This window comes from Alosa sapidissima, chromosome 6, assembly GCF_018492685.1.
Source record: "Alosa sapidissima isolate fAloSap1 chromosome 6, fAloSap1.pri, whole genome shotgun sequence".
Lineage (NCBI taxonomy): Eukaryota > Metazoa > Chordata > Actinopteri > Clupeiformes > Clupeidae > Alosa > Alosa sapidissima.
In genome coordinates, this window is record NC_055962.1 from 7,574,258 (window position 1) to 7,595,983 (window position 21,726).

Sequence of the window (21,726 nt, forward strand, 5' to 3'; positions counted from 1 at the left end):
TTAGAGCAGTTATAAATTTACAATAAAGGTATACATTATTTTGTTCTACAGGTTTAAGAAAGCAAAATGTCTATTCATTAACAGTGTATAAAATGTAGGCTACATCCTACTAAAATATGCATAAACATTTAGATTGCATCTTTTGGAGAAAGAAAAGCACAGATACTCACTTAACTTGATAAGATCTTGATAGGCTGCGTTCCTGGCGGATGTATGTGATCCTCAACAGGCCCTGTGTCTGGTGCAGGTCACTCGGAAGGCTGCATGGCTGGCGGATGTCTGTGATCCGCAGCAGGACTGGTGCAGGTCACTCGGAAGGCTGCATGGCTGGCGGATGTATGTGATCCTCAACAGGCCCTGTGTCTGGTGCAGGTCACTTGGAAGGCTGTGAGGCTGGCGGATGTCCATCATCCGCAGCAGGCTCTGTGACTGGTGCAGGTCACTCCGAAGGCTGCGTTGTTGGTGGATGTCCGTGATCCCCAGCATGCCCTGTGTCTGGTGCAGGTCACTCGAAAGGCTACGTTGCTGGGCCTTGGCCAACATTTTCTGTATGATCATTTGATAGCAGATGTACATTTACAATAAAAGTCTACATGCTATTGTTACACAGGTAAAATAAACCAACATGTCTTTTTCTTAGAGTTTACATCCTGTCAAAAGTGCATGAATCAGATTTAGGATGCTTGTCTTTGAAAAAATGTACAGTTAAATATAATGGGTACTCACATAATGTCAATATGTCAGAAGATCATGATGGCATTTTCGACTCCAAACCTCTGTAGTGGTTGGTTCAGTTTTGTCTTACAAAATAAGACTTCTTGCACTCTATATTCAGTCCATTGTTTTGTGGTGGTTAATTGTACAGATCCAGCAGTGAAATTTAGCAATATGTTAGTGAACAGATTCCATATACCATTATGAAATTAAATTCATAGAGCATAAGTAACTTTTCTGATATAATATCAATAACTCTTCCTTCTTTTTCCTTCTTTGTAATTATCCATGCCAAAACATACTTCACAATAATTGATAATAACATAACAAAACAAAATAAAATAAAAATAGTTCATTCAATGTATCAACAAGTAAAGTAACTTGTTACATGTCATTTAAATTACAGTCCTTGGTGTGATATATGAAAATACTTATAGTACAGTTGCAGCTAAAACAAATCAGTCCCACACAAAAGAACAGAACACAAAAGAACATCCTAATACAAAATCAGGCCCGAATGAAAAACAAACAACGCATCACACAGGCAGAAAAAATAACATTTAAACCACAATATGTCTTATTTCAAGTAGTTGTACAGGACTAATGGCTGAAATTTGTCCTGGGTTGATTAAGTAGCCAACTGAATTGTCCTCACCCAATCTAAAACTTAGAAACAAAAACAAACTTTCTTCTCTGAATTCTTCATATCAAAACATAGCATTTTTACATAAACAAAATAATTATCTAAAGTCTGTCAATATAACACATTTGTAAATTAAATGATCAACTGATGCATATTTTAACTACTTTAACAATGCAATTTAGTTCGATTCACCGTGCCCTGTTTACAGAACTGCATACCAAGTGGACAGTGCTGAATATGCGAATGACTGCTAACATGTATTTTCATCACTCAGACAAAAAATGGCAAGGTGTTTTCCTTCTACTATGTAAAGCGACCTTGGGTTTGAGAAAGGCGCTATATAAAATAAACATAGTATTATTATTCAGTTAAATTGGTATGAAAGATACACAGTGCTAAGATGCCACTTGTCAGTCTCGTAGACATAGAAATCACTGATAAAAATGGCTGTGTAGTCCGACACAGGAATAATGGCTGTTGCTGCTGTTGTTTTTTTTTTAATCCACATGGTATTCTTCTGAATGTGTCCTCTGAATTTCCCCCTTTACACATCACCTGTCTCCAGCAAGCGTGTTTACTCACATGCTTGTCTCAGCAGACTGCATTGCTGTCCATGGCTTTCATGTCCTTAAACTGCCCTGGTGCTGGTGGCAACTCCACCAAACAGAATGTCCTTGGAGATTCTGCCCTTTTCCAAGAAATAGTGGTGTTGCAGCGAGATGTAGGCTGGGCCTATGACCTGTGTCAGCTTAAAGGGAACAGAACTGATCCCACAGTAAATGACAAGAGTTTGTCTGTAATCAGCAAGTGATCTTGTACATATGGTATCATCACTTTACTGTACTAAAGCATTTGTCAGTATGACACCAATAAGGGTGAAGCAGGAACACTTTTTGTGTCACACAACTGTATGTGTTGAAAACTGTATCTTAGCTGCAAATTGGTGGTGATTTGGACACCTTTGATATGCATGACAAACAGCAATGGCATGACTGTCCACTTGGTATAATTCATAAAAATGTTGAAAAAAAAAGTTCCCTGTATGGGGGCCATTTTCCAAAAGAAGTTGCACTTAAGATTTGTTTTCTTTGTTTTCACCATTCTTTCATAATCTCGAGACAATTCATTCATACAGAATTTATTCTTTCACTTCATTGAAGATTTAAGGTATTGTTGTCCTTTAACTCAGTGTTGCAGTAATAATACCAGTCTTCAACTGACTATAATATCTGTGTAAAATAATATGGTTAATTTTATTTTACTGTTATCAATTTTTTTGTATACTAAAATTGAACAGCTGTGTTTGCTGTTATTGACTGTTACCGTCTTAACTGTAATTCACTGATAATGTTAAGGTTTTACAATAACGGTAAAGATAAAATCATTCAATACAGTGCTATGTCTGTCCATTCATTAAAGGAACCGTATGTAACAAATTAAATTAAATTAATCATAAAATGGCCCTGATATGTCACTAGACATTAAGAAATCATGTTCATTTCAAATACTTATGTCACTGACAACAGTAGTCCGGCCAGAATACTGTCATTTTTAAAGTGAAGTTGCAGCCCTCAACTGATGTTGATGTTGTGTTTTGTCATGTCATGTTGTGTTTTGGCCTGATGCACCACCCTCCACTTATATACTAATCACAAAGTCAGTAGTGTTTCGGCATCCGGGTTAGCAACCTCAAGTCAGGGGGGAGGGGGAGGGGATACACCTCTCTACAGTAATTAGAAAGTGATTGCAGTACCAGTTTTGGCCACAATCTTACATATGCACTGCAAAAAATGAAATCTTACCAAGTGTTATTAATCTTATATTAAGATTAAAAAATCTATTTGGTATTGTTTTTAGTATGAAAAGACTTACCTAGCGCCCTCTCAAAAGAACATTTTGACTTAATTTAAGAAGACTTTGACTTATTTTAAGGAGTCTTATCAAGACAACTTTGCTCAACGCACTGGCAGACAAATTTGCTTGTTTTTAGGACACATTTGCTTAACGCACTGGCAGACAAATTTGCTTGTTTTCAGGATGAGATGTCTTAAAATAAGTCAAACTTTTTTTTAAATTAAGTCAAATGTTTTCACAAGAAAGCACTAGGTAAATCTCTTTATGCTTTTTTTATCTTGATATAAGATTAATAACACTTGGTGAGATTTTGTTAGATAAGCAGTTTTTGCAGTGTGGTTCCTTTAAAACTTTCATTTGGATTCTTTTTAGCATTTAAAGCATTACACATAACTTGGTGTAACGGTGGTGTCATGCAACCAAAATGAAATAGTTTGACAAACATTAACAAAACATAGTCTAAAATGCTTTAGACAATTAAGGAATGATCTGCTGACTTTTAAAAAAATAGTTGCCTAGATAATAAGTCAACTGTATAGCTTCCTGATATTTACATATTCATCTGTATATCTTTACCGTTATTTGCAACTTCTTTTGGAAAATGGCCCCCATACCCCTCCCATCCCTTGCAAGGACCGTCCAGTGTTATGCTCTCTCCTTGCCACCACCCACCCACCCAAACCCCACTTAGCGGACGGAATATGAAGTGAACTCATAATGACGTCATGTGTAACATAGCCAGAACATAAATGCCTACCTATTCAAAGACAAATATCATTAAATCACAGAAAACATTACAACAGTGAGATCAGTATCGCTTCATGAAAACTGTAGTATGTCTGCACAACTTCAACAACAACATCTTCTGTGCCTTTAACGTAAACATGATCTATTAATGTACCTTTTTCAGTTGTAGCTGCTTGCACATGTTGAGTGTATCCATGCCGTTCCAGTAACTTGAGAATTGTAGATGATACAAAGATATCCTCATTGAAGTCTCCCATGATGAGTTTCCTCCCTGGATGATTCTCAAGTTCAAAGATGACCTGTAATAACTGTTCTCGAAACATGTCAGTCTTATAAGAGCTGGGCCTGTACAACAAAGCAGCAGTCAAATTTGCATGAGGTATTTCAAAATACAGACATTCCAAATTGCATCTTTCTGGAATTGACACCTGCACATCAATGTTTTCTGAACAATACAGACCAACTCCACCTCTTTGTTGTTGTTTCAGCGCTGCAAAGGCTGGCTCGGATTCATCGTAACAGTTTCCTCTCGGATTGTGTTTGAAGACGTATCCTGGAAGTTGCGGCTCTTCATCAGTGTCTACATTGAGCCACGTCTCTGTTAAGCAAATACAGTCAGCATTCATGAGGGCTTTGTGGGATTGAACATCCTGAATGTGAGCATTCAAACTCTGCACATTGTGAAGTGCTACTGTGCACACAGGGTTCATGTTGGATGAAACAGACATTCCAAAGTTAAACTCAGGCAAGCTTTTCATAGCCGAATCTACTTTGTTATCACAAAATATGGCAGATTCTTTGAAGTCCTCAATTATCAGCCCACCGAGAGTTCTCACGCGACTCAACGCAACGTATGCTTGCCCTGGAGCAAAAATCTTCTTGAGTGATACAACAGCCCTTTCAACAGTAAGCCCTTGACATTTATGTACAGTTACTGACCAGGCCAGGCTAATCGGCAGTTGCCTTCGTACTCCACCATTATTAGCCACTTGTTCCTCTTGCACTTCCACTATCGTTGAACGTTCAGAAACCCTTTTTGCTTTTGACCTCTGGATCTTTCCTACATTAGGGTCTTCAAACTCCACATGGATAGCTGCAGGCATGTCATCGTCTTGTTGACTTTGAATAATTTCGACGACAGTGCCACATGCTCCGTTGACAAGGCCATCAGACACATCTATGTTTTTCTTCAACATGACCCTTGCTCCAACACCCAACGAAACACATTTAGGCAAGCAAGAGTTGAAAACTTTTGTGTGAAAGCCAACTTTCCGTTCCATTCTTCCAGTTTTGGGATTTCGAACAAAGTCTTGAGCACGTATGCTGATTGCGTCTGGGCAGGTCTCTTGCAGTCTCCTCACGTTATATTCATCAACCTCTGCATTTGTAGCATACACATGAATGTCTGTAGATTCCTCACCAGTTTCACGCTGCCTCAGTGTGAGAACATCACAGTCGGTGAGAGGTTCGTTCTTTTTACGGACTCTGAGACGATTAAGCATTTCCGCAAATGCTGCATTTTCTTGTCTAACAACTTTAGTCAGTTCTGCAACCTCAAAGTTATTGTCCCACAGGTTGGCTCCTTTGTTTTCAGCAAAAAGAGGTGTTCCTTTCACAGGCTTGAGTTGGAAAAAATCACCCACACAAATCAGGGAAACTTTTGCAAACAAGGAATAATCACCAGTCTGCTTGATTTGACGCAGTCTACCATGAATGTAGGCCAAAAGACGGTGGTCGACCATGGACACTTCATCAATGATCAGAATTTGCAAGCTGCCCATTTTGGTTCGCAAAGAATTTACTTTCTCATCACCTAGTGGTTGATATGGCAGTTTGACATTTGCACCAATGGAGAATGTATTGTGAATTGTTGCAGCACCAATGTTATATGCAGCCACTCCTGTAGGTGCTGTTAGAAGCACAGTGAGATCCTCAGGATTTTCAGCAATCTGTGACAACAGCCTGGTAGATTCGTAATGTATCGCTTTGATTAAATGACTTTTCCCCGTTCCTGCTCCACCAGTAATGAATAATCGCAACGGTTCAGGATTTTGTCCAAACAGTTTCTGCAAACACCACTTACGAACAGCATAGAATATGGTAGACTGTTCTTCATTTAATGATCGTAATAAATGCAATGCATCTTGTCTGGGCATTGACACATGATTTGTTTCCAAAGTGCATGTAGTCTGTGGGTTTGCTGTCAGGTCAGGAATGAGTTTGTCATCATCATCACCTTCATCATCTACAACTTTTTCTTTCATCAGATCCAAACAACGAAGACGCTCCCTTTCTGTTTCAGGACATATCTGAGCCCAGGCATCTTCTAAATCAATTTTGTCTTCCAGCAACTGTTTAGCTCTGTCAATCTCATCACTTTCTTTTTCAAATAAAGCTTTGTTGGTATCCACAATCGACTGCACTCTTTGAACATCAACACCACATTTCACTGCACCATTTTTATAGAAATGTTCATATGTATCAAACTGGGGCGGTTTGAGGTGATAGTCTTCATAGTAAGGCAGAAACAGTTGCAGCAACGAATGGAAGTACTTTTCAGGGTTTTTTGTGGGTGAAAATCTGGGATACCTCACAACAGCAGGTTCAGTTCGGGTCCTTCTTTTCACAAAGCCACAGTTGTTGTTGAGCTGTATTATGTCATGTGAATCTCTTTCAGTCGGAACCTGTGACTTTGATAGAACTCTGTATTCAGAACAAAAACTGGCCAGGCATAAATCCTCAAATTGTTCATTCTGGGGTCTGCTCTTATACCTCTCAATCACATTGGTCATCCAAATGCTGCTTTCATCATTACACTGTTGGAATTGGGCTTTAGTTTGGAGGACATGCAACGGTAAACTCATCCTAACAGGATTATCACCAACTGGAATAAACTGTACGTCACGAGAGCATTCTTTCAAGTGCATGTGTGTTAATCGATACACTGCCTCTTGGGCTGAAACTTCTCTGTTGTGTAGGTAAACACTTCCAAGCTGTTTGAATGCTGCTTTTGCATCAAGGTTGCCATTCATTGATTCGTCTTGGGCACGTTGTAAGAGCAAACCCATTTCTTGTTCTGCTTTTGTGATATACGACAGTATGTAGACCACAACTGAAAAGGCATCTGTGACATACTGGATATCCATATTGCCTTGCCAAGCACGGAGTAAGTCTTTGTTGTACTGGTTCACCCAAATGTCTCCAGGATTTCGTTTCAGGACAATGCTTTTCTTTTTGGAACATATGTTGTATGCCTTTTCAAACAAACCTTGATCTATCCCAAGAGACTCAAAAAATGCATCAGCTGTATCAAAATTCATGTCAGGCATGGTCAACGCAGTTTTAACATTCTTTATTATTGCACCCGCACTTGTATTGTCATCATTGCCATTCAAGTCCTCACAGTTACCGCCTCTTGTGATGAAAGTACAGCTTGATGGTGGACGTGGGAAGTTGAACCTGCACACTGTGTTTTTCTTGCGGCAAGTCTTAGAGTGTCTTGTGCTGTGCCTCTGTACGCTGCTCACAACCTCATAAAGCTCTGCATCTGTTTCTGGTGGCATTTCACAGGTGATGTATGTATCTATGAACTGTGCCACTTCATCATCACTCTCTTTATCAATCTTGGGAGCATTTTCAACCCAAAAGAGACAGTGGACATGAGGAGAACCACGCTGTTGAAATTCAACACGATAAAAGTAGTCCTTTATTTTCCCTATGGGTTCTGCTGGCGACATGATTACATCACGGAGAAAGCAATGCCATCGGTGATCAAACATTCTTGCCGCTGTGACAGGGTTTCGACGTATGAGTCCACATTTGTCAGACCAGTCAAGATCATCAACAGATGTTTGTTTACCTTCTATTCTTAGAATAGAGTTCAGCATTTCAGGCCATCTCAAATCTGCAGAGCTAAAAGATGCAAAGAATGTGGGTATGGAGAGTTGTCTTATCATGGCAAATAAATCTTTCTGAACTGACATCCAGTATGGAGGTGTGCCACGAATTCCTCGTAAGAACTTGTATCCTTCGTCATTGCGCAATATTTTACTCAACGAGTCTGAGTTCAACAACATGTCTGATGATGCGTCTTTCAGAGAGGAGTTGCCGCCACCTTTGCGTAATGCCACTGATACACCAGATACAACTTGATGCACCTCTGATATGTATTGTGCGTAAAAAATGAAGTCTGTGTTCTGTGCAAAACGCCCATCTGCATTCAGAATGCGTGTGTTCAGGTACCGTGACAGAGTTATTTTGGACTCTCTTTCATCATGGAATGTAGGTCCACCAGATGGATACAAAACAGGGAAACATTTTGCCTCATTGGTTTTATCGGACAACAACCTCACTGGACTGTTACCTTCACCTGGTGCCACATTAAGTATATCCTGAAAATTCTGATCAATGATCTCTGAACCCAGATCGACAGGTTGTAATGATGTATCTGACAAAAGCCCATTCTGGCCTTTGATATAAGTCACATCTTCCTCTGCTTCCTCTTCAGGAACATTTTCATCATCACTGTTATCAGGTGTTTCCTGTTTGGTACTTTTTTCATGCTGGTCAGTGCCATTCAAAGAGTTTACCCATTCGTCATTCATAGTCACATCACCGTACAACTTATTGTTTGCTATCAAATACCTCAGTGCATTTCTGACACGATCAGTGTGGACATACATGTACTCGTAATGACCTTTATATGTCAACTTGCGTTTCAGTTTCACTCTTATCATCTTGTCATCACATTCATTTCTTGGGAGTATATTTGTCACATTTGCGTTATTAACAGGAACAGAGACACAAGGACCATGGCAAGCTCTCTGGCGGCCTCGAGGCAAACACAACAGCTTCATGAAGGGAATGTGACGTGCAATGAGATGTTGTTCCAAAGAGTTAAGACATTTGAGTTCTGGTGGAATATCATCCAAATGCATGTTGTTGGTAACACTCTCTTCGGGAAGTTTTCCTCCAAGTATTTTACGATGACATGTATGGCAAATCCATAATTTGCTTGATGGACTATCAGACAAATGACATTTCTGTTCACATTCAACATCACACACATGTAAATATTGCAATGTTATGCATCTATTAGCCAATGCAGCCACTTCTGCTCCTTTGCTTTCATAGCAATGTCTTTTACACTCAACCACCTGCTTCCTGAAGAGTAAACGATGACATACTGAGCATACATATTCAGGACCACAGCTGACCTCCTGACGAAAATGATCAATTGCCAGATCAATGTCTTCCTGTTTCTTCTGCCATGTTGAATAACGATCACGACTTCTTTTGATTTTATTTATACGGATGTTTTCATTTTCTTGATACTTACTCTTGTTATGCTCTTTAATTTTGTTCTGGAATCCAATGTTTTTCTTGTATTTTGTCCGACTATAGTCACGGACAAGAGTCTGAAATGTTGCGTTTGTGTTATATTTACTTGTAGAATATTTACGTACGCTTGCTTGAAAGGAATTATTGTTCTTGTATGTCATTTTAGAGAGGTCACGTGCCAATTTCTGAAACTCCACATTTGTTCTGTACTTATTCATGGAATAATCACACTTGTATTTCTGAAACCCTGGATCTGTTTTGTATTTTTTTAAAGAATTCTTACGAGAACACTCACGCTTATTCTGATTGATAAACTCATCTTTGTGATATTTATCTTTAAGACTTTCAAGTTTTCTTTCTCTGTAATCACTGTCATTGTGGTATAGCTGGCGATCTTTCTTTGCTTTCACGTTTTCTGATTCATCTATCAACTTTCTTTTTCGTGTTGACCTCAACTTGTCATCAATCTTTACAGGCTGGCATGTTCCTGCGCAACGTCTTGCATCTTTGTGGTGAACACATGTTACAACTTCATAATGACTGCCAGTGTGATTTAAATAGATGCAATTCTCTCTACATGTGTGTGAGTCTGCAGGTCTGTGCATATTCCATCTTCCATCATTGAAAGTAAAGATAGTTGTTTGCAACATGTCAGCAGCAGCAAAAATATCAATTTCTTTTGCCCATGAACCACAGTAATATATCCTTGATTTAGTGACATAATCCTGCACAGATGTGTATTCATCCCTCAGATATGTTTCAAATTTGGTGCCGTTTCTCTGAAGGTGTTGCACGACAGCCCGTCTTATTTTCAAATGCTTGTCTTCATTGTGGCAAATGCTAAAGGCTAGGCTGCGGTAAAAGCAATTCCCATCAGGTTTTATACTTTTTATCTTACAGGGACATCCCATGTCATCAATATCAGTTGTTGCCATTAGGCCTACATCAACATTTCCATTTTGAAGCTCTAAACATGTGCACAGTGCATTCTGGTCCTGACGAGTTAAAGGATTAAAAGCATGTTTGGGAACTCTTACATTACTTATAATGACATCATCAGTTGCCTGCACATCACAGTTTAAAGGTTGAAAAGACCGTTCGTGAGCACCTGCATCAGTAACAATGACATCGTCTGTTGCAATTTTGTTTTGCTTAACACCCTTACTCGGAACTTGTCTCAAAACGTCACTGTAGAGTGGTCTACTGTTTACATTAGAACAAGCATTTGTGTCTGGTATTGTCTGTGAACATTCTGTGCCACTTGTGAAATTAGCTGCAACTGTAGACGACCCACTTACAACTCGTTCACACACTTTAGGCTTACACTTCACATCGCTGTAGAGTGGACAGAAACTTGCAGAGCTCGTTGAACAGCTGGATGGATCGTTCATCTGGGCGTTGGCATTAGTTATTACGGTGACTCCAGTTACCTCAAACCTTGGTGTGCTTATGCCAAAAGATCGTGCAAAGTCATAAACAAATGTGACCAGGGAGTGTATAGAGCTGAAGTATGCAACACAACTTGTCCTCTCACCTTTCTGGTTGACGTTTCTGTTAGCATGTGAATCAACAAACGCAAACCTTGCTCCTGCATTCACTACAGCACATGTGTTAGCACAAATGGTTAACAAACAAGCATCATTGCTAAACAGCGCCCGCTGCAGTGCTACATCAAAAGGCATGGCAACATCACGTAAAGCATCGTCATAGTCATCAACCTGAATAAATCCAGTGTAAGAATCAGCAAAGTTTATTGAGAAATCACAATTCCACACTTCATATTGCCTAGGCAATTCAGACACAGCAATGTAACCCCTTCCTTGGTCTCTTATTTTACCCTGTGCACTCATTGACCTGTAAAGAACAGTTCCCTTAATCAAAACATCATCAAGATCTCGAGTTTCCCAACTCCATATGTTCTTCATCTTGGACTTCAAAACAGCAGTCAAACTGATGGCACCACACTGCTTGTTGCGCACATTTCCAAACCGTGAATCGCCTTGATGAAAGGACCCCATCAGCACAGATCTCTCTGGGAAGTCAACAGATTCATTCAAAGAACAATCAGTAGCATTATTTTCTTTCACATTACTTGACAATGAGTTTACAACAGAGTCATGGCACATATTCAGAGAGTTGGTAGAGTTTGTTTGAGAGTTGGTAGAGTTTGCTTGTATTGCGTCCGAAGACTGTAACTGGCATTGTAACTGGCATTGTAACTGGCATTGTAACTGGCAGTCCGAAGACTGTATAGCGTCCGAAGACTGTGTGTGGGCTTTTTTACGAGGACGCCCAACCTCGTCACAGGAGACCAAGTCAACCTGCGCCACCGGGGACCTCTTGCTCGGCACCTGTAACACAGAAAACCCATCATAAGGTTACCAAGTCTAACATATCATACTTCTTTAATAATTTCATAATTAAAGCAACTAATATACACATACTTTCAGAACAGTAATGTATATATATATTTAGATCATAAATATTCAGCAACTTCTTAAAAGGAAATATGGCGAGTTTTCATATAGAGCTCCGTTTCTCATGGGTCACCGAGTACTGTTGTTATGAAACAAAATCAAAACAATCAGTTTTTCCTAGCTCGAGTTGCTACAACCAGCAGCTACCGGTAAAAACAAACGTTTTCATTTTTTGTACCGTCAATACTTGGTCACCTTGAGAAACGTAGATCTATGTAAGAACTCGCTGGATTTCTCCTTTAAATTAGACATGCAGCACATCCTTCATTAAAATACATTCAAAATGTAAGCGGCATTTCAAGTAAACATACAAACTACTGTAAATAGGAATTGCGAGAAACATAAAATGTGCTCAACATTACATGTTTCCTATTAGACACAATCATAATACATCAGGACAGATAGTTCAGCTCAACAGCCTGACCTCAGTAGACCTCAAGTCAGCCTGTCTCTTCTTGGCCGCCTTGGACCGCTTGTTAGGAGGCGCCATCTGAAAAACACACAGAAAACACATCAGAAATCGCATACAGTTACACTGAAATATTTTCATCAGTTCTGTTGAACGCAGGCTTGTGCACAATTCCAAATTTTAGAATTCAATTCAATTAATGAATTAGAATTTGAATTGAATTGGCCCCACCCCACAGGATGTTGAATTTGAATGACAGGAAGTGGAATTCAATTCATGGCAACACACAACAGGACAAATGTATTGAATCTCACATACATTCAGTTTTGGGAAGGTTAGTTTGGAAATGTAATTGGTTACTGTTTTCAATTATAAGTTGTGTGTTTGTTGCGATCATATCTGACATATATTGGGAAACTTCATTGTTAAACACTACCCTTAAATTATGCATATGAATTTATTTGAATTTCAATTCTACTTCCTTTAATTCAAATTCGAATTGTAATTCTACATCCTGTTTTTGACCTCAATTCAAATTCAAGAATTGAATTGGAATTTAGGAGTCATTCTCAATTCAATTCTGAATTTTGCACAAGCCTGGTTGAACAGGCAATAACAATGTACATATTTACATCATAAGGACTCTAAATTCTCAACTTAAGACAGTCTTCTTCTACTTAATTTAAACCAAGTACATTCAAAAGTTCAACTATACAACAATTAAAAACATGAGCAAAGCATACTGAAAGCAAAAAATACTAATCTTTTCTCAGATAAAGAATCAAGCTTAGCATCAGATGTTGAACATGTTTCACAATAAAATCCTACACACAATAATTACTACTTACATAGTCTGCAAAACACTGACCAGATGTTCAAACATTTTAAATAATTGAAAAACAAGGTGTCGAATCACTTGTCAACTATGTCACAAGTGCAAATTACAGTCACCTCACACAGCCTTGAACTGTCGTTGACACATTGGTGGCAATGCCAAAGAGCCAGTGCTGTGTCAAATTAGGCTGCCCTGCAAGTTCTGCTACCGCGCAAGTAGTTTCAGTAGAAGTACTCTAGATTTTGCTATCTCAATGTACAATATTTCATATCTAACATTTATCAAAATGCTAACCTAAAAACAAACAAAATAAAAAAAAACTTTCAGGTGTCAACCTGTTCCACCTCACTGTTTTGATAAGATAGTGCTGTTCCTGAACATGAACACTGAATAGTGGTGGCTTAGTAACACCATTTCACTTACATCCTTAAAGAGAACAGTGCCAAATGTATCAATTTGTGCTACAGCATCTCTCCACAACCTACAATTTTGCTTCTCTGATTTCATGTGCAAGGGTAGCCCACACTGCATTCATCAAAAGGGGTGATATGTTGCTTTATAGCTATTATTAATCTGCAAAACGAATTGACATCTGGAGGATTGTTACATACCATTAAGCCTACACACAAGTAGCATGAAATGGAACCTGTTACACACATTTACAGCTACACCAGAGTTAGGCATGCACATTCTTGAGCTAAAGTAGAAGGCATATGACACAGGAATAAAACTAATGTATCTGTCAATCCAGCGTAAAAGGTTTCTAAATTCCCCTAGAAGTTGTACTGTTTATGTGATAGTATGCAACATAAAAGCCCTGAAACTTTTAGCACTTACCTTTACTATAGGTCAAAAAGCAATCCAAAATCTGGAAAACATTTAATATATATATAGGTTATGAAAGTTACAAACTTAGCATTTACAATGACAGATATGTACTTTAAACGTGTGGTTTGGCTTGTAACCATTCTTAAAATCCACCAATAAACTCTTCCAATGTATACATAAACATGCTTGAAACATTCAGTTAACATGAAAACTAGCAGAATTGTTAAATTGATGTAAAACTAGGAAATTAGCTACCTAAAAGGCATGCAGGACCTGCCACATTCTGTATTGAGCCAGGAGGAAATCTGTATACTATGCCTTCAAAATTTACTGACAGCCTCATAACTCATAGATATGTTTCATTATAAAACATGCATATTTTCATTGAATACACCCAAACTACTAATCATACAGGACTGTATGGCATTGCATTCAAGACTGTTAACACCAAAATATACATCTAGTCCCATATCTAAAGCCATGATCTAAACCCAAACAAGACACCTCATAATAGTCATGGCATTGGTTGTCAGAGATAAAAACGTTATACATTTAATTTACCCTCAAAAATACTATTGTGCAATAGGGCGTTTGACGAATGCATATAATAATAATTTAGACCACGTAGCGTGCAACGAAACTGTTTGTCGCCTTGTGTGACCTTTCGCAATACGCCAGTTCAAGAGTCTTTTCGCCATAACTTACCCTCATAGCAATATATTTACCGCCAGAAACATTCCCCCCTCGCGTTTGAATGCTTGCTGCCAAACCAGGCTATATCAAGATTAATTAAAGATTTACGATTAATTAAATAACTTTCTTAAGAATTACACATGCTTGCCTGCCTTCACAAATGGTCTTGCTGAGCCAATATCAACTCATCTTCGCTAACGTTATGTTCTCCCTTTAGCTGCAAACACTGCTAGTCTGCCTCTGATTTTAATAGCAGACAACGTGAACTTGCATTCCTAACTGAGATGACTCAAAAACCAACTCAACCGACTAATAATGTAGCAGCTAACACGTTTTCTAACACGGTTATTGAAGAAGCAGATGTGAGTTCAAACAATACAAGGTTGACGTTAATTGCTATCCAACAATGCTAGCCTACAGCATGGCTGAAGCATCGTCCCAGTAATAACGTTAGCTGCTAATAACCTTTGACTGTATTTGATACAACGTTGTTCATGAGATAACGGCCAGTTCTCAAGACAATGCCTGCTTCAATCGGATTAACATTTTTGATTTATTAACGTTACGAATTCACATTTACACAACCGCTACCGTTCCTGCCTGAGTTTATCGTTCATAGTGTGACACGAACACGTTAACAAATGTAACAAAGGTGGCTATCTAGAGGCATATAAACATATTTTAATATTTTCGTGAGTTTATTCTGTTATAAATAACGTTACCTCAAAACCAAATATACCGACATATCAATTAATTTTCACGAGACATTACAGACACGTCTTACCTTCAGCCAGCAATCACCGAAAAGGAAGATGGCTCGTGATTACAGGCGAACTATTATTACTCGTCATAATAAAAGTCCCTAAACCTTTTTCAACTTAATTTGCCATCTCCTGATATCAAAATATTCAAAAGATAACCAAATGTACCATCCACACAGTGGATTAAATAAAATTACTAAAAATGAACATTTCAGTTAGGCTACCAGCTAAATAAAAGCACCAGATTTTGCATGAGACTTCTATTCTCCATGGTTTATGGCAAATATACTAAATGTGTTTCTCTTTAGGCTATTCATTTTATAAAAAATCAATTCATGTTGTTTGACTAGAGTGGCTACTTATGTAAGTATAACCAACCATTGCAAATCCCTGCACTGTCATGTTCGCACTTTGCCCACAGCTAACAGCCTACGGAAGAGCTTTGCTGCCACCAACTGGACAATAAAAATACCAGATTATTTAATCTGGAGAGTCAAACTCAAAAACACTATTGCATAAACTATAGAAACACAAAGTATAGCTTTGCTTAACCTAAGTCTGCTTAGCTTAATATATCACGCAGTGTTGCATCTAAAATGCATCTACAATTTTGAGTTATTACAGCTTCTCAGTTTTCTTGTAGGCTAGATAAATCATGGAATAGTCAAATGTAAAATCAATTAAAAAATCTTCCACATCAAGTCACACCGATATCTGCCTGAGGTCTTGTAGGCCTACTTTATGAATGAACCATCCTTCGCTCTAAATAGGCTACAGCTTCGTAGCCCGGCTACCTTTAGTCAATAAACTAAAAGGCAAAACCCCAAAAGCATTAATTATATAATGGCCTATACAGTAGTCATGTAGACTAAATATGAAGCTTTTATTGTTTTAAAATCAATTAGTTCATATTGACTACTAAGGCTACGCTAAATGAATCCTGCTTGTGGCCCTCGATTGACATGGCAACAAGCCTGTGCATTGTTTTTCTATGTAGGAGTTCAGTGGGATTCATGTGATGTTGGCACTACAGATGACCTAATACTAAATGAGGTCTACATATGATAATACAAGCCAAATAAACTCAATTTAGACTGAGACTGCATTACCTATACACATTTGCGTCCTTTTTTCATTGTTCTTTCATTCAATTCAAGGTTTACCGCTAGGCAATATGAGAAAATGCAATTAATTCTGTGCATTCAATAGGCTATTAAAATTTTCACAACTCAAAGACCAAAAGCTAAGCTTCATCAAAATGTGTTAGTCTAACTGTGACCATTTTCACCTTTGAGTGACCATTTTTCGCAGGTCACAAATTTCATCTGTTCTTCACCAAAATTGGTAGAGACCATCTTCAGACCATGCCTGATGAGTGCATTGCTTTCTGGAACAATTGACAGAAGCATTGACCTGTACCAGCCAATCGAAATTTGCGGCGAAGCCGCCAAACAGGAAGTGATTTCATATCTCAGCAACGCTTTCATGTATCAAAACCAAATTTAGTACATGTACCTCAGACCCCATCGGGAGGACGCTCAAGAAATTTGGTGACATTTGACCTCTAGGGGGCACCGTAATTGACAAAAATGCATTTTGGCCAGTAGTTGCTGATGCGCATTATTTTGCAATGGAAGTCAATGGCAGCCCATAGAACCGTCTGGTAAAAAGTTATACAATTTTGCACACTAATTGGGGACAGTCCAATAATTCATTTCACCAAGTTTCATGCCGGCACCTCAAGCGCTCTAGCGCCACCAACAGGCCAAAGTTGGACTTGTGTTTACGGACGTAACTTTTGACCTGTTGACCCGAATGGCAAAATGAGGTATCATTGGAATCCTTGGGCCAAGCCGAGTTCAACACACCCTATGACGTCAATTGTTGACCTCTATGTTTAAATCACAGCAAGTGTGATCATATCTCAGTCAATCTTTTATTTTTGATGTGAAACTGATGACAGCGAGTTCCAGCCAGTTAATTCTAATGTGTGCGTGCAAGGGTGGGACGGGATGGGATGGGCAGGGGTGGTTGCGGCGGTGGGCTGGCTGGGGGAGGGGGCGGCGACACTCAGCCCTGGTTCAGCCACACAAAATCAGTTATGTTTTGATGTGAAACTTGACCTTGTAACTCAGCCAATCTTGGGTTGTTTGACATGGAACTTGTTGTGACTGCTTAATGCTATATGCCTGATGCCACGGCATTGAGTTGCATGGCAAATCTGGACTTCTGGACTGCTGAACTCACTGCTTGGCCCCCTCATTGCTGCTTGCAGCTATATTTATTATTATTCCTCTGCCATTGAAGTCAATGGCAGCCCATAGAACCGTCTGGTGAAAAGTTGTGAAATTTGGCACACTGATTAGGGACAGTCCCATGATTAATGTCACCAAGTTTCATGCCGGCACCTCGAGCGCTCTAGCGCCACCAACAGGCCAAAGTTGGACGTGCGTTCACGTACGTAACCTTTGACCCGTATGGCCAATTGTCGAAAATGAGGTATCGTTGGAATCCTTGGATCTAGCCGAGTTCAACGCACCCTATGACGTCAATTTCCGCCATGATGGATTTTCCGCCATTTTGGATTTCATCAAAAACACTAAAAAGTCTTCACAGGTCACAAATTTTGTCCGATCGACACCAAACCTGACACACTTCATCTTCAGACCATGCCTCACAAAAGTTATTCCTTTTCGTCTTCGAAACTCAAACCGTTCGCCCGTAACAGCCAATCGAAATATGCGGCGAAGCCGCCAAACAGGAAGTGAGCTCATATCTCGGCAACCCATTCATCTATCATAACCAAACTTAGTCCATGGACTCAGGACCCAATCAGGGGGACGCTCAAGAAATCTGGTGACCTTTGACCTCTAGGGGGCGCTGTAATTAAGAAACATGCCTTTTGGCCTGTAGCAGCAGTTGTGCTTAGAATTAAAACGCACTAGTGGTGTCTGGTACTACTGTTGAAGGTCCTTAGGCTGACCCAAGTGAACTTGTGATGTCATCGTAATTGATTCGGCCGCCATATTGGATTTAATCAAAAACACGTACAAGTTTTCGCAGGTCACAAATTTCAGCGGATTCTCACCAAAATTGGCAGAGACCATCTTCAGACCATGCCTTATCAGTGCATTGCTTTCTGGAACAATTGACAGAAGCATTCGGCTGTAACAGCCAATCGAAATTTGCGGCGAAGCCACCAAACAGGAAGTGAGCTCATATCTCAGCAACCCTTGCATGTATCAAAGCCAAACTGGGTGCATAGACTCAGGACCCAATCAGGGGGACACTCAATAAATCTGGTGACCTTTGACCTCTAGGGGGCGCTGTAATTAAGAAACATGCCTTTTGGCCTGTAGCTGCTGTTGTGTTTGGAATTAAAATGCACTAGTGGTGTCTGGTAATACTGTTGGAGGTCCTTAGGCCGACCCAAGTGAACTTGTGATGTCATCGTAATTGATTCGGCCGCCATATTGGATTTAATCAAAAACACGTACAAGTTTTCACAGATCACAAATTTCAGCGGATCCTCACCAAAATTGGCAGAGACCAGCTTCAGACCATAATCTATCAATATATTGCTTTCTGGAACAATTGGCAAAAGCATTCGCTCGTAACAGTCAATCAAAATTGGTGGCGAAGCCGCCAAACAGGAAGTGAGCTCATATCTCAACAACCCTTCCATGTATCATAACCAAACTTACTATATGGATTCATGACCCCATTAGGAGGACGCTCAAAATATTTGGTGACCTTTGACCTGTAGGAGGTGCTGCAATTAGCAATATTGCATTTTTATCTGTAGTTGCTGATGTGTTTTATCAATCTTTTATTTTTTGATGTGAATCTGATGACAACAAGTTCCATCCAGTTAATTCTAATGCGTGCGTGCAAGGGCAGGGCAGGACGGGGTGGGACGGGCTGGGGTGATTAGGTGGGGGGGCTGGCTGGCGGAGGCGGTGGCAATACTCAGCCCTGTTTCAGCCCTGTTGATCGCGGGTTTCTGCTGAGTTCTATCTTGTCGCCGTAGCTACTCCGGCCTATTCTGCTTGGCCCCCTCATTGCTGCTTGCAGCTATATTTATTATTATTATTACACATCTTTCCGCTGCCATTGAAGTCTATGGCAGCCCATAGAACCGTACAGTAAAAAGTTGTGAAATTTGGCACATTCATTCCATACCTTCCCATATTCCATTTCACAAATTTTCAAGTCTGAACCCCAGGCAGTCTAGCGCCACCAATGTCTCAAAGTTGGCGTTGCATCCATGCACTTAACTTTTCAACCGTATGTCCAATTTTGAACATCCATATACAGTTGGAACCCCTGGACCGACCTGAGTTCACTGACTCCTATTACATTACTTTCCGCCATATTGGACCTCCGCCATATTGGATTTCATCAAAAACTCTTAAAAGTTTTCATAGGTCACAAACTTCATCCAATTTTCACGAAACTTGGCACAGATGATCTTCAGACCATGCCTCATAATTGCATTGCCTTTGACACCCATACTCACAACTGGTCGCCAGTCACGACCAATCAAAATTGGCGGCGAAGCCGCCAAACAGGAAGTGAACTCAGATCTCGGCAAGGCTTTCACATATCAAAACCAAACTCAGTACATGGACTCAGGACCCAATTAGGAGGAGGCTCAATAAATTTCATGACTTTTGACCTACAGGTGGCGCTATAATTAACAAAACTACGTTTTGGCCTCTATGGGGTGATGTGTTTGAAATTAAAACATATTAGTGATCTCTGTTAATACTTTGGGAGGTCCTTAGGCTGACACATATCAACTTTTGACATTAACATAATTGATTGGACCGCCATATTGGATTTCATCAAAAACACTTAAAAGTTTTCACAGGTCACAAACTTCATCCAATTTTCACGAAACTTGACACAGATGATCTTCAGACCATGTCTCATAATTACATTGCCTTTGACACCCATACTCAAAGCTGGTCGCCAGTCACGACCAATCAAAATTGGCGGCGAAGCCGCCAAACAGGAAGTGAACTCAGATCTCGGCAAGGCTTTCACATATCAAAACCAAACTCACTACATGGGCTCAGGACCCAATTAAGAGGAGGCTCAATAAATTTCATGACTTTTGACCTACAGGTGGCGCTATAATTAACAAAACTACGTTTTGGCCTGTATGGGGTGATGTGTTTGAAATTAAAACATATTAGTGATCTCTATCAATACTTTGGGAGGTCCTTAGGCTGTCACATCTCAACTTTTGACATTAACATAATTGATTGGACCGCCATATTAGATTTCATCAAAAACCTTAAAAAGTTTTCACAGGTCACAAATTTCATCCAATTTTCACGAAACTTGCCACAGATGATCTTCAGACCAACCGTCACAAACACATTGCTTTTTGGACCTTTATTCAAAACAAGTCAGCCGTTAGGAGAATGCTCAATAAATTTGGTGACTTTTGACCACTATGGGGGCGCTATAATCACAGGAAGTAGGCTCATATCTCAGCAACACTTTCACATATCAAAACCAAACTTGGTATATGGACTTGGAACCCCTCCCTGAGGACACACAATCAATTTGGTGACCTTCGACCACTAGGGGGGCGCTAGAGTTACAGGAAGTTAGCTTCTATCTCAGCAACGCTTTCACATATCAAAACCAAACTTGGTTCATAGACTTGAGACCCCATCCTGAGGACACACAAAACATTTAGTGTACTTTGACGACCACTAGGGGCGCTATAATTAGCAATACTTTCTCGCATCAACCTCAAACTTAGTACGTGGACTAGTGGTCACAACCTGAGGACGCACAATAAATTTGGTGACTTTTGACCACTAGGGGTGCTATAATTAGCAAGACTTTCTCATATCAACACCAAACTTGGGACGTGGACTCATGAACACATCCTGAATAGCTACAATACATTTGGTGTCTTTTGACCACTAGGGAAAACTATGACTTGAATTAGGCTCATATCTTACTAACGCTTTCATGGATTGAAACCAAACTTTGTACATGGACTCAAGACCCAATCCCAATCCAATTCAATCCAATCCAATCAACAATCACATGAAGTAGGCTCATATCTCAACAATCCAAATCCAATCCCAATCCAATTCAATCCAGTCCAATTCAATCCCATACAATCAACAATCACATGAAGTAGGCTCATACCTCAGCAATCCCAATCCAGTCCAATCAAATCTAATCCAATCCAGTCCAATCCAGTCCAATCCAATCCAATCCAGTCCAGTACAATCCAATCTAGTCCAGTCCAGTCCAATTCAATCCAATCCAATCAAAAATCACTTGAAGTAGGCTCATATCTCAGCAATGCCAATCCAATCCAGTCCATTCCAATCCAATCCAGTCCTGTCCTATTCAGTCCAGTCCAATCCCAATCCAATCCAGTCCAGTCCAAT

The 21,726-nt window shown here is 39.7% G+C and overlaps 1 protein-coding gene and 2 long non-coding RNA genes across 3 annotated transcripts; 1 reads left to right on the forward strand and 2 right to left on the reverse strand.

Annotated features, from left to right (window-relative positions):
- Window positions 1-262: 262 nt before the first annotated feature.
- LOC121711534 lies at window positions 263-646 on the forward strand. Its single transcript, XR_006032362.1, has 2 exons — window positions 263-306; window positions 439-646. It is a non-coding gene; the product is annotated as an uncharacterized LOC121711534 (long non-coding RNA).
- Window positions 647-4,442: 3,796 nt separating this feature from the next.
- Window positions 4,443-7,199, reverse strand: LOC121711955. Its single transcript, XM_042095852.1, has 3 exons — window positions 5,379-7,199; window positions 4,543-4,556; window positions 4,443-4,457 (listed from the first exon to the last, which is right to left on the reverse strand). The coding sequence occupies exons 1-3, from the start codon at window positions 7,102-7,104 to the stop codon at window positions 4,443-4,445; spliced, it is 1,755 nt and encodes a 584-aa protein (XP_041951786.1). The 5' UTR covers window positions 7,105-7,199.
- A 3,833-nt stretch (window positions 7,200-11,032) lies between these two features.
- On the reverse strand, window positions 11,033-15,359 carry LOC121711529. The gene is made up of 4 exons (XR_006032357.1): window positions 15,325-15,359; window positions 13,857-13,887; window positions 12,200-12,265; window positions 11,033-11,649 (listed from the first exon to the last, which is right to left on the reverse strand). It is a non-coding gene; the product is annotated as an uncharacterized LOC121711529 (long non-coding RNA).
- Between the last annotated feature and the right edge of the window lie 6,367 nt (window positions 15,360-21,726).